Below are 16,605 nucleotides of genomic sequence, written 5' to 3'. Positions count from 1 at the left end.
TGCGCCGATGGTCGGCTGACGCGGAATCCAGGAGAAGTATGGAGAACCTACCCTTCACAGGTCAGGCTCTATTTGGGGAAGCATTGGCTGTTTGGATCTCCAAGGCAACCACTAGTAAGTCAACCTTTCTTCCCTCAGCCACTCAGACAACGAAGAAACCTTTTTTTACGTCCACAATGCAGCCCTCTCGGATCGCGAATGCTAAAAAGTCCAAGCCTCCTGCCACTTTTTTCAGAGGTGGTCTGGCAAAATTAAAAAAACCTGCCTGCACCCGCAGGTTCCCGGGACCAGAAGCCTGCTTCTGTTTCCTCAAAATCCTCAGCCTGATAGTCGACCTCGCAGTCTGGAGGACGTACAGGTGGGAGCAAGACTCAGACGTTTCAGTCACGTCTGGGTGTCATCCGACCTGGATCCCTGGGTACAGGATATTGTGTCCTAGGGGTACAGACTGGAGTTTCAAGAGCTCCCAACTCACAGATTCTTCAAATCAGGCTTGCCAACTTTGCAGGCAGAAAGGGCTATCCTACAGGAAGCCATTCAAAAATTGGAAAGGTCGGCTGTCATTGTTCCAGTTCCACTTCATCTGGAAAACAGGGGTTACTATTCAAACCTGTTTGTGGTACCGAAACCGGATGTTTCGGTCTGACCGATTTTGAAACTGAAGTCGTTAAACCCTTATCTGAGGGAATTCAAGCTCAAAATGGAGTCTCTGAGAGCGGTGATCTCCAGTCTGGAGGAGGGAGTTTCTGGTATCCCTGGACATCAAGGATGCGTACCTCCACATTCCAATTTGGCCGCCACACCAGGCTTATCTCCAATTTGCGTTGTTGGACTGTCACTATCAGTCCCAGGCGCTGCCTTTTGGCCTCTCCGCAGCACCGAGGGTGTACACCAAGGTCATGGCAGAGATGATCCTACTCCTCCGCAAGCAGGGAGTGAACATTATTCCATATCTGGATGATCTGCTGATAAAGGCTTCTTCAAGGGAGAAGCTGTTACAGAGCATTGCTCTCTCAACTCGACTACTCCAGGATCACGGGTGGATCCTGAACCTTCCAAAATCACATTTGAAACTGACAAGGAGACTGCCCTTCCTGGGGATGATCCTCGATACGGAAGTACAGAAAGTGTTTCTGCCGTTGGAGAAAGCGTTGGTGATCCAATCGATGGTCCGGGATGTCCTGAAACCTGCCCGGGTATCGGTTCATCAGTGCATTCACCTTCTGGGGAAGATGGTTGCCTCCTACGAGGCTCTACAGTACGGAAGATTTCATGCACGATCCTTCCAACTGGATCTCCTGGACAAATGGTCGGGAACTCATCTTCACATGCACCAGCAGATACGCCAGAATTTCACTCCTCTGGTGGCTGCAAACCTCTCACCTTCTCGAGGGCAGACGGTTCAGGATTCAGAATTGGATCCTTCTAACCACGGATGCAAGTCTCAGAGGTTGGGGAGGAGTCACCCAAGGGGAAAACTTCCAAGGAAAGTGGTCAAGTCTGGAATCCATCCTTCCGATAAACATTCTGGAACTAAGAGCCATGTACAACGGCCTCCTACATGCGGTGCATCTTCTACAAGATCAGGCAATTCAGGTCCAGTTGGACAATGTAACAACGGTGTCCTACATAAAGTGACAGGGCGGAACGAAGAGCAGATCCGCAATGTCAGAGGTTACAAGAATCCTCCTCTGGGCAGAAAAGCACGTGTTTGCGCTGTCGGCAATCTTCATTCCGGGAGTGGACAACTGGGAAGCGGACTTCCTCAGCAGACACGATCTCCATCCGGGAGAATGGGGCCTCCATCCGCAGGTGTTCGAGGAGGTCACAAGTCGTTGGGGTGTACCTCAAATAGACATGATGGCCTCCCGCCTCAACAAGAAGCTTCGGAGGTACTGTTCCAGGTTGAGAGATCCACAGGCAGTGGCAGTGGATGCCCTGGTAACTCCGTGGGTGTTCAAGTCAGTGTATGTGTTCCCTCCACTTCCACTAATCCCAAAGGTTCTCAAACTAATAAAAAGAACAAGGGTTCAGGCGATCCTCATTGCTCCGGTCTGGCCAAGGAGGGCTTGGTACGCAGATCTTCTGGAATTACTGCTGGAGGATCCAAGGCCTCTTCCTCTTCGCGAGGACCTTCTGCAAAAGGGGCCGTTTGCTTATCAAGACCTACCGTGGCTACGTTTGACGGCATGGAGGTTGAATGCCTGATTTTAGCTCGGAGGGGTATTCCGAAAAAGGTAATTCCTACCCTGATACAGGCTAGGAAGGGAGTAGCGTCTAAACATTACCATCAGATTTGGAAAAAGTATGTGTCTTGGTGTGAGTCAAAGAAGTTTCCTACGGTGGAGTTTCAACTGGGACGGTTTCTCCTCTTTCTGCAAGCAGGTGTGGATGTGGGCCTACGCTTGGGCTCTATAAAAGTCCAGATTTCGGCCTTGTCCATTTTTTTCCAGAAACAATTGGCTGCTCTCCCAGAGGTTCAGACTTTATTGATAGGCGTTCTGCACATCCAACCACCGTTTGTGCCACCTACGGCACTGTGGGATCTTAATGTGGTGCTACAGTTCCTGCAATCGGATTGGTTCGAGCTTTTACAGGAGGTAGAATTCAAGTTTCTCACTTGGAAGTCTGTCACACTGTTGGCATTGGCATCTGTTAGGCGTGTGTCAGAATTGGGGGCCTTGTCTTACAAGAGCCCTACTTGATTTTCCATGAAGATAGGGCTGAACCTAGAACGCATCAGCAATTTCTTCCGAAGGTAGTGTCAGCTTTTCATATCAACCAACCTATTGTGGTGCCAGTGGCTACTGACACCTCAATTACCTCAAAGTCCTCGGATGTTGTGAGGGCTTTGAAGATTTACGTGAAGAGAACTTCTCATCACAGGACATCAGATTCTCTGTTTGTCCTGTATACTCCCAGCAAGGTTGGGTGTCCTGCTTCTAGGCAGACGATTTCTCGTTGGATCAGGTTTACTATCCAGTATGCTTACTCTACGGCAGGCTTGCCGTGTCCGAATTCTGTTATGGCCCACTCTACACGTAAAGTGGGTTCTTCCTGGGTGGCTGCCTGGGGTGTCTCGGCTTTACAGCTTTGCTGAGTAGCTACTTGGTCAGGGTCGAACACGTTTGCCAAGTTCTACAAGTTCGATACTGTGGCCTCTGAGGACCTAAAGTTTGGTCAATCTGTTCTGCAGGAGCCTCCGCGCTCTCCCTCCCGTACTGGGAGCTTTGGTACATCCCCATGGTACTAATGTGGACCCCAGCATCCTCTTGGACGTAAGAGAAAATAGGTTTGTAATTACCTACCGGTAAATACTTTTCTCGTAGTCCGTAAAGGATGCTGGGCGCCTGCCCAGTGCTTCGTTTTCCTGCATTGTTACTTGGTTTAGTACTGCCTTGTTACTTGGTTAAGTATTGTTGGTTCAGCCGTTGCTGAATCGTTCCAAGTTGGTTAGCTTGGCTTTCCTTTTGTTATGTGTGAGCTGGTGTGAATCTCATAACTATCTGTGTATTTCCTTCTCTCAAAGTATGTCCGTCTCCTCTGGCACAGTTCCTAGACTGAGTCTGGTAGGAGGGGCATAGAGGGAGGAGCCAACCCACACTATTAAACTCTTAAAGTGCCCATGGCTCCCAAGGGACCCATCTATACCCCATGGTACTAAATGGAACCCCAGCATCCTCTACGGACTGCGAGAAAAAGATTTACCGGTAGGCAATTAAAATCCTATTTTCTTCGTAGTCCATAGTGTCCACAGGGTGGGTAGGGTTAAAATGCTTAACCCGCCCGATGTCGGGATGCCACTGGCGGTCATGTGACCGCCGGCATCCCGACCGTCTGGATTACATACCGAACCCACTTCCAGGACTTTCTGCTTTAATTAAGGTGCCTTCAGTGGTGAAGGGTCCCTTCAGTCACATGACCAAGGCCTGTTGTATTCTGACTGGTCAGGCGGCTGGATGACATCACACCAGTATGGCAGCACCCAGGATCCGAGGCCATGTTAACCGCCAGGAGCAGACCCTAACCATGTATGGGTGAGTGCTAGGTGCTGTAGCGCCGCACTCTTGGAGTCTACAGGACAAAAGGGATACACTGCTGTACCTGGTAAGGTGACCCCTGGTTCCCGTGTGTGACTATCATCTCTTTAGCTGCACAGATACCATAAGCTGCTTGTATATGCACAATAACAACTTTCTGCACAATCATCAGTGAATGTGCAAAGTCTGGACCTCCTCATGACTGCATTATCAGGGCCTACTCAGCGTCTGTCCCATACGGCACACATCTGTTAGCACTTTCCTTTCTCCCCCCGATAGACTATACCTCCAGGACACACTGCCTCTAGCTGCACGGCGGTTCCTTCTGGGGTCTGAACTTTGAGTTGTGGCTTCCCCATCCAAACTGCAAAGCATCTGCTCCTTCATCAGATTCCCGAGTCTGGCCACTATAGACAGGTCCCTCACAAAAAGTGAATGAACGCGTTATCAAGGGAGAGTGGCAGCTTGTTTAGCAGCCTCGTCAGCCAGTATGTTACCCTGGGCTATAAAAAAAAATATGTTCTAGTTGTGTGCGCTAGACATTTGTTGACTGAGAGTAGTTTAAATACATATACACAAATGAATGTAATAAGGAGAAACACTTCCTTTAGATGAAGTAATGAAGTTTAAAATTTAAAGGAACAGGCGTGCTTAAAATGTGACGTCACATTGGTGCCAAATTTGAGTTCCATCTATTTAAGGTAGTTCCTGGGGACATTCCTGTGCCAGAGTAAGGGATCATTTATTATACTCCAATGTTCAGCCTTAGTACTTCCCAGTGCTCTGCCTGTGTCCCGCTCCTGGTTCCTGCCTTCCCTTTGCTTCGTTCTTGGTCCCTGCCATCCTAGTGTCCGCTCCCTGTTACAGTTCCTGACCTCCGGTCCAGTTCTGTCCCAGTCTGTCGTCTGGCACGGCGAAGCGAACTTTCAAATGGGTACGAGCAACAAAAGGAATCAACATACTGGATAAGGGCTGACCCGTGCCATGGAAGGAAGGCAGAAAGGTTATTTGCCTGAGCTTGAGGAAAATAACTTGGAGTAACCGTTGGAGATATTTCCTGTGTAGGGTGTAGAAGTTCCTAATTTGTGCAATAAATTCTGTAATTCCTTCTTGACGGTTTAGCCAGTCTTTGCACATTGTGAATTGGCATAGTGTGTGCCGGTTTTTGACGACGACCAATCTTTTTACTAACGTTATGAACCTCAGGCATTTTAAATGTCTCGTGTTTTGGTTTTTTTGGATGGTCTAGGACACAGGTTCTCAAACTCAGTGCATGTTTTGTTGGTCTCCTCACAGAATCACAAGTGAAATAATTAGCTCCACCTGTGGACCTTTTAAAATGTGTCAGTGAGTAATAAATACACCTGCGCACCTGCTGGATTACTTGGAAAGCATTGACTGTTTGGGGTACTGAGGACCAAGTTTGAGAACCTATGGTCTAGGACATTGTTTTGTCAATTTAACGGTGTTCTCTCCAATAAACTCATCATTATACTGTCTGGTGTCCTTTTTGGGAATATCCAAAAAAGAAGTACACGACCTCATTGTGATACAGGCCTGGAATTATCTATATCTATTCCACTTCTAAACCGTGCCATAATGAAAAACGTAGAACTTGAATCCGTCAAGAAATAAGGTCACCTAGGACCTGCCGGCATATGCCCAATTCAGTCGCCTGTCTTCCTCTGCTGCTATCGATGAAGGGAGTCCATATAAGAAGTTCCTCAGTATCTTTTTATCTTGTCTCTACTGATCAGAGACAACCTGTCTCCCTCTCGTAGGCCGAGACCTTTAGTCCTAAACACTGAACTGTCCCTGAAGACTTCTATAAATAAAGTTAGGTGGCCACTCTTTGTAGATGAGATGTCCAGGATGTGGATGGTCCATGGTCAGTAGACCTTGAAGACCAGCTGGAGCCCCCGCCACAAAATCCAAAATATCATTCTAGAATATGAGTGATTTATTAGCAAAAAAAATGCTGACTACTGAAGGTAACACTATTACAGAGACTCCAATGCCCAAGTGGGGTTCTGCCTACAACACAGAAATGCTCGTCCTTTATTCATTATGAGTAACATTGAGTCTATTACAATCTCTGGACTTTCCAGCCGCCTGCCGAAATGGTACATCTTGTGGTCGGCTGGTCATTTTATGTTTGATGGCAGTTCTGATAAATTGAACATTTAACGAGAAATGGTTCTATGAGTTCAGTGATCTACCATGTTCAATATCCACAAAGTGAAAAAAGTATTCTCCTAAATTTAATGATCTAATATTTTACATCACATTTAATAGCTTTATTTCCTCTTCAGGGTCCATAATCTCCACAGGGAAGACATTGGATAGTAGGTGTTGGATAGGACCGGGCACCAAACAGTTAAAGATTTAAGAGCTCACAGGATGCTCTAGTCCTTATCCCCCATACCCCGCCCCCAGCCCAGGCTATTCGGTTTTGTTTTGGTGCCAGCAGGAGCCAGATGCACCTTTAATAGTGCGGCTGCTTTTATGTTTTAATTTATTTTTATTTTACTTCAATTGAGCAAGCAGCGCTAGGCAGTCCTAAGGATGTCAGTGCTGCTGTTCCTTCAACTCCCCGCTGGTGCTGCAACACCAGCAACTGGTCTGGTGATTCCGGCGGGCACCTGGGAGCTCTGCTAGCTGGCTACCCAGGGACATCGCAGACTGCAACCGGAGCATGGGAACCCGCATCTTTTATGCAGTCTAACCTCCGGTCTTCGAGATGGACCGGAGGGGTTGATGTGGGCTGCTGGTTTGTCCGGGAACCCACTAGTCCACCGGCGCATTTAAAAACTGGGGCTGGGGGCTGGATCCCCATTGGTGTCTTCGTTTTCACAGGTTTTGTTGCAGATAGCGGACCACTTAGCAGCTCCCACTGTGCCTCCCCCTATGAGTTTCCACAGCAGTTAAACCCTGCTTTACCAGTCCCCTCTATGCCCCCTCCCTGGGTGGATGTTCTCTCTAACTCAGTCCAGAATCTGGACCAATCTTCTGTCGCTTTTCAGCAGATGTTACAGGGTGATAGACCTTTAGCCAGCAAAGCACAGAGATGTGTGGTACCATCCTCACAGTCTACGCAGCTTTCAGATTATGACGTACCATCTGGGGAGGCAGGTGAGACCGACCTCTCTCCCTGAGACCCCCTCAGGTGAGGAGGAGCGTCATTCTACCTTGGATGCACCTGCACTGGTGATTATGCCAAGTGGGAGGTTTCCCCTATGGCGGATTCCCACGTGGCGCCCCTGGTTAAAAGCTCTACCCTTCCTATCCCGACTGCATCGTCCCTGAAGGAGACTATGAATAGAAAAATTTAAGCTTTTTAAAAATCTGTCTATTCTCTTACAGGAGCTATTACACGACCGGTTATGGCCGCTACCTGGGTGGCAAAGGCTATTGAGAGCTGGGCAAAGGCTCTAGAGGAAAGCCTTCCCTCTGATGTTACCAGGGTACAGCTGTCTCACATCTCTCATATTAGGGAAGCAGCCTCCTACTTAGGTGAAGCAGTTTTGGATACTGGACTCCTAGCTTCCATGGTGTCTGCTACTTCGGTTGTAGCACGCAGAATTATCTGGCTACGCTCTTGGAAAGCTGACACGGATTTCAAGAAGGCCCTCGAATCACTGCCTTGGATTGGGGAGATCCTGTTTGGCGCATATTTGGACAAAATAGTGGCTACTCTGGCAGCCTCTAAAACTGCTTTCCGGCACTTAGCTTTTACCCCAAAGCCTCGGACATCTTCCTTTCGGTCATTTCGCCACCCAAGGCAAAGTTAAAGGACAGTCCACTCAGCAGTCGACTTCCACAAAGGCCTCCAAACCCCGGGCTAAACAGGCTTGGACTACCAGATGTCCAGATACCAAGTCCTGAAGTTGAGCCCTCAGCCTGACAGGGTGACTCTCCTCCTGGGGTATTCCCAGGTGGGAGACCGACTTCTTCAGTTCACACAGTCAGTCCACCAGACGCCTGGGTGCACGATGTGGTCTCCCACGGGTACACTTTCTCATTCCTGAGACATCCCCCCCCCCCAGCAGTTCTTTTAAACAGGCCGGTCAAGGCCCTGGCCTTCCAGAAGGCCATTCAGTCTCTGCTGCAATCAGGGGTAGTAATCCCTGTTCCTTCGACACAGCGGGGGATGGGTTTTTACTATACCCTTTTCTTGGTTCAGAAACCCAACGGGTCTCATTGACCTTTCATTACTCTCAAGTCACTGAACAAGTTTATCCGAGTGCCCAGGTTTTGTATGGGAAGCCTCCGCTCCATTGTCCTAGCAGTGGAGCCTACGGACTTTATGGTGTCACTTGACATTCAGGATGCTTAGCTGCATGTTTCTATAGCACCCTCTCATCAACGATTTCTCCTGTTTGCTGTTCTCCCAACAACATTTCCAATTTCAGCCGCTGCCTACTGGTCTTTCTACAGCTCCTCGGGTCCTTTACCAATATCATGGCTGTTATGGTGGGCCAGCTTCGTCATCAGGGGGTCAGAATACTCCCATACCTAGACTACCTGCTGATTCTAGCACACTCTCCGTAGGTCCTTCACCGCCATGTTTAGCTGACCACATAGCTGGCTCATCAACTGGAAAAAGTTCTCCCTGTCTCCTTCTGAAAAGATGGTACATCTGGGAGCTCTCCTGGATTCCCAGGTACAGTGAATTTTCCTTCCAGCTGACAAAATTTCCGCACTACAACTACGAGTACGCAAGTTACTTCACAGTCGCCAAGTGTCAATCCACTCAGCAATGCAAGTATTGGGGTCCATGGTATCCACCTTCAGCATGGTGGAGTATGCCCAATTCCACCCTTTCAACACCTAATCCTGTCCAGGTGGAATGGGCAGCATCATCGGATCAGGCCCCATACAATGGTCTTCTTTCCGGAAGTTTGCCTGTCCCTATCCCGGTGGCTACAAACATACCACTTGGACAAGGGTCGCCTCTTCTGGATTGGGTACTCCTTACCACGGATGCCAGTCTCCGTGGCTGGGGCACAGTGACTGGCCAACACTGTTTTCAGGGCCGTTGGACTCCCGAGAGTTGCTTGAGAGCTGTCTGCAGAGCGCTCACTCTGACACAGGACATTCTCTGGGGCAGGCTAATCCAAATCCAGTCTGACAACGCCACTGCAGTGGCCTACCTTAATAATCAGGGAGGCACTCGTAGGCTGTTGGTGATGCTGGAAGTAGCGCACATTCTCAGATGGGCCGAACATCATCTCATCATCTCCCTGTCATCTCACGGTGTTCATCCAGGGGATCCTCAACTGAGAGGCGGACTTTCTCAGCCATCACAATGTACACACCAGCTCCTGGTGGACAAATGGGGCCTACCGTACATAGGGCCTAATTCAGAACTGATCCTTCACTAGGGTTTTTTGCAGTCCTGCGTTCGCATAGTTGCTGCCCATAGGGGAGTATATTTTAGCTTTGCAAGTGTGCAAACGCATGTGTAGCAGAGCTGTGCGAACAGATCTTGTGCAGTCCCTGCGCAGCCCAGGACTTAGCCGCTGCGATCACTTCTGCCTGTCCAGGGCTGGAATTCAAGTCAGGATCTCACCCTGCGAATGCTAAGGCACGCCTGCGTTTCTCCAACCACTGCCTGAAAACAGTCAGTTGCCACCCACAAACACCCTCTTTCTGTCAATCTCCTTGCGATCGCCTGTGCGAATGGATTCTTCGCACAAACCCATCGCAGAGCAACAAATTGCTTTGTACCTCTGCGACGCATGCGCATTGCGGTGCATACGCATGCGCAGTTCTGACCTGATCGCATCGGTGCAAAAAAATGCTAGCGAGGGATCAGGTCTGAATTAGGCCCATAGACCTCATGGCCTCACAACACATCCACAAGGGTCCAGTGTATGGGTCCAGAACAAGAGACCCTGATGCTGCCTTTATTAGTGCCTGGGCAGTGATGTGGATCTTCCATCTGGCGTACCACTTCCCTCCGATCTCTCTCCTTCCCAGAGTTCTTCACAAATTCAAGCAGGAAGGTGGCACCGTGCTGTTGTTAGCTCTGGCCTGGCCCAGGTGCCATTGGTTCACTGATCTGCAGAGTCTCTCCATAAATGCTCCCTTTCCACTTCCTCTACAACCAGACCTGTTGTCTCAAGGTCCCTGTCGATGACGGTGTGGCTCATGAGTCATCCCTCCTAAGATCCAAAGGTTTCTCCTGCTCTGTGATTCAAACCATGCTCAGGGCACGGAAACCGGCCTCAGCCTTTATCTATTACCATGTGTGGCATACCTACTTCCAGTGGTGTGCTGCTAGACACTATGACCCTCTGGTTTTTTGAGTTTCTTGGATCCTTGCCTTTCTCCAAGCTGGATTGGATCTCAGACTCCGCATGGCATCTCTAAAAGTGCACTTCTCTGCTCCTTCAGCCTGGTTCCAGTGAAGACTTATGCCACTGCCTGATGTTCGCACCTTTCTTCAAGGTGCAAGGTGTCCTTCATATTCAACCTCCCTTTGTCCCTCCAGTGGCTCCGTGGGATTTGTCAAGAGTTCTCCTGGCCCTTCAGGAGACCGCATTTGAACCTCTGGACTCAGTGGACTTCAAATGGTTGACGGTAAAAACCCTCTTCTGCTATTGCATCTGTCTGAAGGGTGTCAAATTTAGGGGCACTATCTTTCTGATCTTTCATCAGGAGAGAGCTGCCCTTTGAACCTGACCTGGCTACCTCCCCAAGGTGGTGTCCTGTTTCCACCTTAACGAAGAAATTGTGGTTCCGGCCTTCCAATCCACGGACCTCTCGGCGGTGGAGGCCTCTTTGGATGTGGTCTGTGCTCTTCGGATTTACGTGGATCTTACCAACTCCATTGGGAAAACTGATTCCCTCTTTGTTGTCTATGGCATCCATTAGAGGGGCTGGCCAGCTAACGAGCAGACTCTGCCCAGATCGCTTTGCATGACTATCTCACAGGCTGACCTCCCTACTACTACATTTCTACTCGCTCTGTGGGTCAGCCGTGGTGCGTCTGCTGAACAACTGTGGAAGGTGGCCACGTGGTCTTCTGTCCACACTTTTCTTAGGTTCTAAGCCTTTAATACCTTTTCCTCTCAGGATGCTTCCTTTGGATGCTGGATTCTCCTTTCTGCTCAGGAGCATCCGCTCCCTTAAACAACTGCCAATGTCTCTCCCAGTGGAGACTATGGACCCTAAAGAAGAAATTAAGAATCATGGTATAACTTACCTTTATTAACTCTTTTTCTTTGAGGTCCATAGGATCCACAGGGCACCCACTCTGACGCACCTGGTTTCTGTGGGTTTATTCTCTTGGTCACCAGTTCCCTTCTCTATTGAGTGAGAGTGTTTTCTTGTGTGTACCAGTCTTCCTTCTATCCTGCTCCTGCCTTGGGCTTGTTTATGAAACGGAATAGCTTTGGCTGGGGGTGGGGTAGAGGGGGAAGGACCGGAGTATCCTGGGAGCTCTAAAAGCTCTGTTTGGTGCCTGGTCCTATCCTACCACCTACACCCCAATGTCTCTCTCTCCATGTGGATACTATGGACCCTAAAGAAGAAAAACAGCTAATAAAGGTAAGTTTTACTATAATGCTTATTTTCATCACATATTATTTGTCGTCATTCATTATTTATTTATTTTATTCCCAGCAGATTGCTGTGACAGCAGCAATATCTTAAAGGAAAATCTCATCTTATCTCCGGATTGTGAAATAGAAGATAATGACATCAAACAAGATTCTACGGGAGAAAACGTCATTACTCCAATTATACATCCAGTACCTCACAGTGCAGATGCATTATCAAATCTTTCTTATAATGCGGAATGTTTTCCTGGTACATCAAATACAGCTCTTAAAATAGATAAAATATTTCCCTCTTCTAAAGATGCCAAATGTTTTACACAGAACACAAATCTTATTACCCAGCAGCCAGTTAGGGCAGGAGAAAGTCCATTTCCATGTTCCGAGTGTGGGAAATGTTTTACACTGAAATCAGCTCTTGTTACACATCAGAGATGTCACATAGGTGAGAGTCCATTTTCATGCTCTGAGTGTGGGAAATGTTTTAAATACAAATCACAGCTTGTTACACATCAGAGAAGTCACACAGGTGAGAAGCCATTTTCATGCTCTGAGTGTGGGAAATGTTTTACACTGAAATCACAAATTGTTACACATCAGAAAACTCATACAGGTGAAAAGCTATTTCCATGTCCTAATTGTGGGAAATGGTTTAGAGACAAATCACAGCTCATTATACATGAGAGATGTCACACAGGTGCAAAACCATTTCCATGCTCTGAGTGTGGAAAATGTTTTACACAGAAATCACATCTTGTTAGACATGAGAGATGCCACACAGGTGAGAGACCATTTTCATGCTCTGAGTGTGGAAAATGTTTTGCACTGAAATTGTCTCTTGTTACACATCTGAGACATCACACAGGTGAGAGGCCATTTCCATGTTCTGAGTGTGGGAAATGTTTTTCTCAGAAATCAAATCTTAGTAGCCACCAGCGAAGTCACACAGGTGAGAAACCATTTTCATGTTCTGAGTGTGGTTATTGTTTTAGACATAAATCAGCCCTAGTTGCACATCAGAGAATACACGCAGGTGAGAAACCATTTTCATGCTCGGAGAGTGGGAGAAGTTTTGCACACAAAACCGCTCTAATTGAACATGAAAGAACTTGCACAGGTGAGAAACCATTTCCATGTTCTGAGTGTGGAAAATGTTTTGCACTGAAATCGTCTCTTGTTACACATCTGAGACGTCACACAGGTGAGAGGCCATTTTCATGCTCTGAGTGTGGGAAATGCTTTACTCAGAAATCAAATCTTGATAACCACCAGAGAATTCACACTGGTGAGAAACCATTTTCATGTTCTGAGTGTGGGAAGTGTTTTACACAAAAATCATCTCTTGATTACCACCAAAAACTTCACACAGGTGAGAAGCCAAATTTATCTTCATTGTCTGGGAAATGTTTTGAGCAGAGTTCAGATCAAATTGCACAGCAACAGTTTGATACAAGTGAGAAACCATTTTCATGCTCTGAGTGTGGTCATTGTTTTAGACATAAATCAGCTCTAGTTGCACATCAGAGAATACACACAGGTGAGAAACCGTTTTCATGCTCGGAGTGTGGAAAACGTTTTGCGCATAAAACAGCTGTAATGGAACATGAGAGAACTCACACAGGTGAGAAACCGTTTCCATGTTCTGAGTGTGGGAAATGTTTTACGAATAAATCACATCTTGTTAGACATCAGAAACATCACACTGGTGCAAAACCATTTCCATGCCCTGAGTGTGGAAAATGTTTTGCTCAGAAACCGAATCTTTATAACCACCAGAAAATTCACACAGGTGAGAAACCATTTCTATGCTCTGAATGTGGGAAATGTTTTATACATAAATCAGAACTTGTTAAACATGAGAGAACTCACACAGGTGAGAAACCGTTTCCATGTTCTGAGTGTGGGAAACGTTTTATATCTAAATCACTGCTCACTATACATGAGAGAAGTCACACAGGTGAGAAACCATTTCCATGCCCTGAGTGTGGAAAATGTTTTTCACAGAAACCGAATCTTTATATCCACCAGAAAATTCATACGGGTGAGAAACCATTTCTATGCTCTGAATGTGGGAAATATTTTATACATAAATCAGAACTTGTTAAACATGAGAGAACTCACAGGTGAGAGGCAATTCCCATGTTCTGAGTGTGGGAAATGTTTTACAAATAAATCAGATCTGGTTACACATGAGAGAAGTCACAGGTGAAAATCCATATCCATGTTCTGTGTGGGGAAATGTATTACCCAGAAATCAAATCTTATTGACCACCAGAGAATTCATGTGTGAGAGAACTTTTTTTTTTACATTTTCTGAGTGTGAGAAATGTTTTCCAAAATAATTGAATCTTGTTGTACACCAGATTTCACACGGGAAAAAAATAATTTCTATTAGCTGATACAGAAGACTGTTGTAGTACCACTCCAGGCACACAGTATCACCTGCAGATAATTGGAATTTGTGTAATTATTGTAAGACTGGAATAGATTACTGGGGTGAATCTTATAGTATTTTATTTTTTTCTATTAGAGATCAGCACCACTCTCCACAGTAATTATAGATCACGTTGTTATGTTGGGTCTACATTTTATACATTTCAGTCAAAAATATGAAAGATAAAATGCATTATCATTTAAAAATAAAAAATACAAAAGATGACAATTATTCTCCGCACTTTTCTCCATCACAACAAGTTTGTATGTTTGTGTTGGGAGTAGAAAGCATATTATCCAAGAAATTAATTTATCAAAGGTGGGGACAGATTTACTTAGCCGCAAGGAAGGCTGTGCAACTTTTTACCGGGGTTAAGGACTTCTTCTATACACCTAGAAATCCACAATAAGTTACCTTGGCATTCAGTGGAACAAATTATGGCTTTTCGTTTTCAACAGGGTAGAAAAAGTCATTATTTTAATTAAAAAATGTAAGGCTAGGTGAGTACCTCTAATACACCACCTGCATACAATTCTGACCTGCGTCTCCGCACGTTAGCCATCGGAACATATGCACTGTGTTTGACACAAGGTCAGAAGACAAAATATAGGCCGTCTGTGTGAATACGACTCTTGCCCTAATTGTCCATCAGGTTTTCTTTTTCATCCACTAGGGGTCACTGGAGTACTCTTGGGATATGGACGACTTCCGCAGGAACAAGGCACTGAATAAATTAAAATTTAGAACTCTCCTCCCCTCCATATCCCAGAGTACCTCTGTTTTTTCTGTGCTCATTGTAGCAACAAGGCTTGTGTGGATTATCCACACTTTTGAATATTTTTATTTTTGTTTTTCTTTTGAACATTTTCCACATCCCTTCCCTCCTTCCAATAGGCGTGGGTCCGGGATAGTGGAAGCTGCTTACAAGCAGCTACTGGCGTGTCGGGCCTCTCTAAAAAGAGCTCCCTCACAGCCACGTGCAGGACTACCTGCAGGAGAAGCTGGACGGAGCTTGCAGAAGAAGCCCTGTCGCAGCCCTCACTACAAGCGTCCAGGTATGTTGGGGGACGGGGCGGTCAGCTCCCGCTGCCGCCCCCTGTGTGGGGACTCTGTGTTGAATTGCCGAGCGCTCCGCCGCTTCCAGGACACCGCCGCGTGATGGCCCGCCACCGCTACCTGGTTACCGCTGTGCTGCCTCCCGCCGCTCATAGTGCCACGCTGCCCGCATTCACTGTGCATAGCCGCCGACGGCTCTATGCAGCGCGCTCCCCGGCTCCCGCTACCGTTCCCCGGCTCCCTCCAGCAGCTCCCCGCAGGTAATCCCCGGCTCCGTGTAATAGAGTACACGGAGTACGGGGGGGGGAGGAAGCAAATACATTAGAAGGGGAGAGTGTACCCATAGCAGCAGCAGAACGCTGCATGGGTTTTTAGATAGAGAGGCTATTGAGCCTTTTTTAACAGTAAATGCACTGATTATGTCTGATTGGGAATTATAATCTGCACTTTGTTTATACTGTAAGCATGGGGGGGTGCATTTTAACCATGCTGTTTTTCCTGTTGTGATTCCAGACGTTCCTGTACTACATCTACACCACAGAAGGCGCAGGGGTGTTAGTGGGAATTTGGGGTCAGATTTTATATAGACTGGCGTGCACTGCACTTGGCCAGATATATATATATATATATATATATATATATATATATATATATATATATATATATATATATAATAGAGACACCTTAGTACAATTTTACTGAGTCGTGCAAGTGTCTTTCTTTGTATTTTGTGTTGTCTGTCTGCATAATGAGTAAGGCACCAGCAAAAACAAAAAAAGCAGTTTCACTGCCATGTCTGTAAGAATGTGTTACCGGATGGATCTACCACATGTACAGTATGTTTTGTGGATTCAGCTACGAATACAAGTTCGGCTCAGGTTAAAAAGCCGGTTTCATCCCGGACCCTCCATGGGCTATGCTAACACAGGTTATGGCTGGATTGCAATCAGAATTGGCCGCCGCTCGACAAGAGCGGGAAGCGGCAAGATCTGAGTCTAGGGTGAGACCGCTAGAACTACCAGAGGGGTCTCAGCCTTGCCAAAAGTCCAAGTCCACTTTGGGGAGAAAGGATAAATTTCATTTGTCTTATGATTTACCAGTTTCTGCTATGTTGCATTCTGACGATTCTATGCCAGACCTCTTTGCGCAAGATGACGGGGAGGAGGGCGAAGTAGACCAGCAGTCAGATAGTGACGATTTTGACAGCCCGGGCATTGATAATCTCATCAAAACGGTGCGTCAGTCTCTGAAGTTTACAGAAACTGAGGAGCCGCTGACAAATGATGAGGTCGTCTTTACTAAACAGACAGAGAACTCCAATGTGTTTTCCTGTTTCGGAATCTCTTAATAAGATGTTATTAGAAACATGAAAGAATCCGGATAAACGGTTTTCTATACCTCACAGATTTAAGTCTAGTTACCCGTTTCCAGAGTCTGTGACCGCTACATGGGAGAATCCGCCATTGGTGGATTCGTCTATGTCTAAACTTACAAAGAAATTAACCATACCAGT

At 46.8% G+C, this 16,605-nt stretch overlaps 1 protein-coding gene across 7 annotated transcripts in view; it reads left to right on the top strand.

The window, feature by feature from the left end:
* The window catches only part of LOC135054587 (oocyte zinc finger protein XlCOF6-like), a 40,133-nt gene extending 25,692 nt beyond the window's left edge, over positions 1-14,441 (top strand). For 2 of the 7 annotated variants that reach the window (XM_063957748.1, XM_063957750.1), the window contains exon 5: positions 11,670-14,441. In XM_063957748.1, the coding sequence (XP_063813818.1) occupies positions 11,670-13,729 (2,060 nt within the window). In that variant the 3' untranslated portion in view covers positions 13,730-14,441. The remainder of the gene's footprint in view (positions 1-11,669) is intronic. The other 5 variants (XM_063957753.1, XM_063957754.1, XM_063957751.1 and 2 more) reach the window with 4 other exon arrangements.
* The last annotated feature ends 2,164 nt before the right edge of the window (positions 14,442-16,605 follow it).

This window comes from Pseudophryne corroboree, chromosome 3 (assembly GCF_028390025.1).
Source record: "Pseudophryne corroboree isolate aPseCor3 chromosome 3, aPseCor3.hap2, whole genome shotgun sequence".
In the NCBI taxonomy this organism is placed as follows: Eukaryota; Metazoa; Chordata; class Amphibia; order Anura; family Myobatrachidae; genus Pseudophryne; species Pseudophryne corroboree.
The sequence above is the reverse complement of the archived record's forward strand: the minus strand, read 5'-3'. Positions and strand labels throughout refer to the sequence as shown.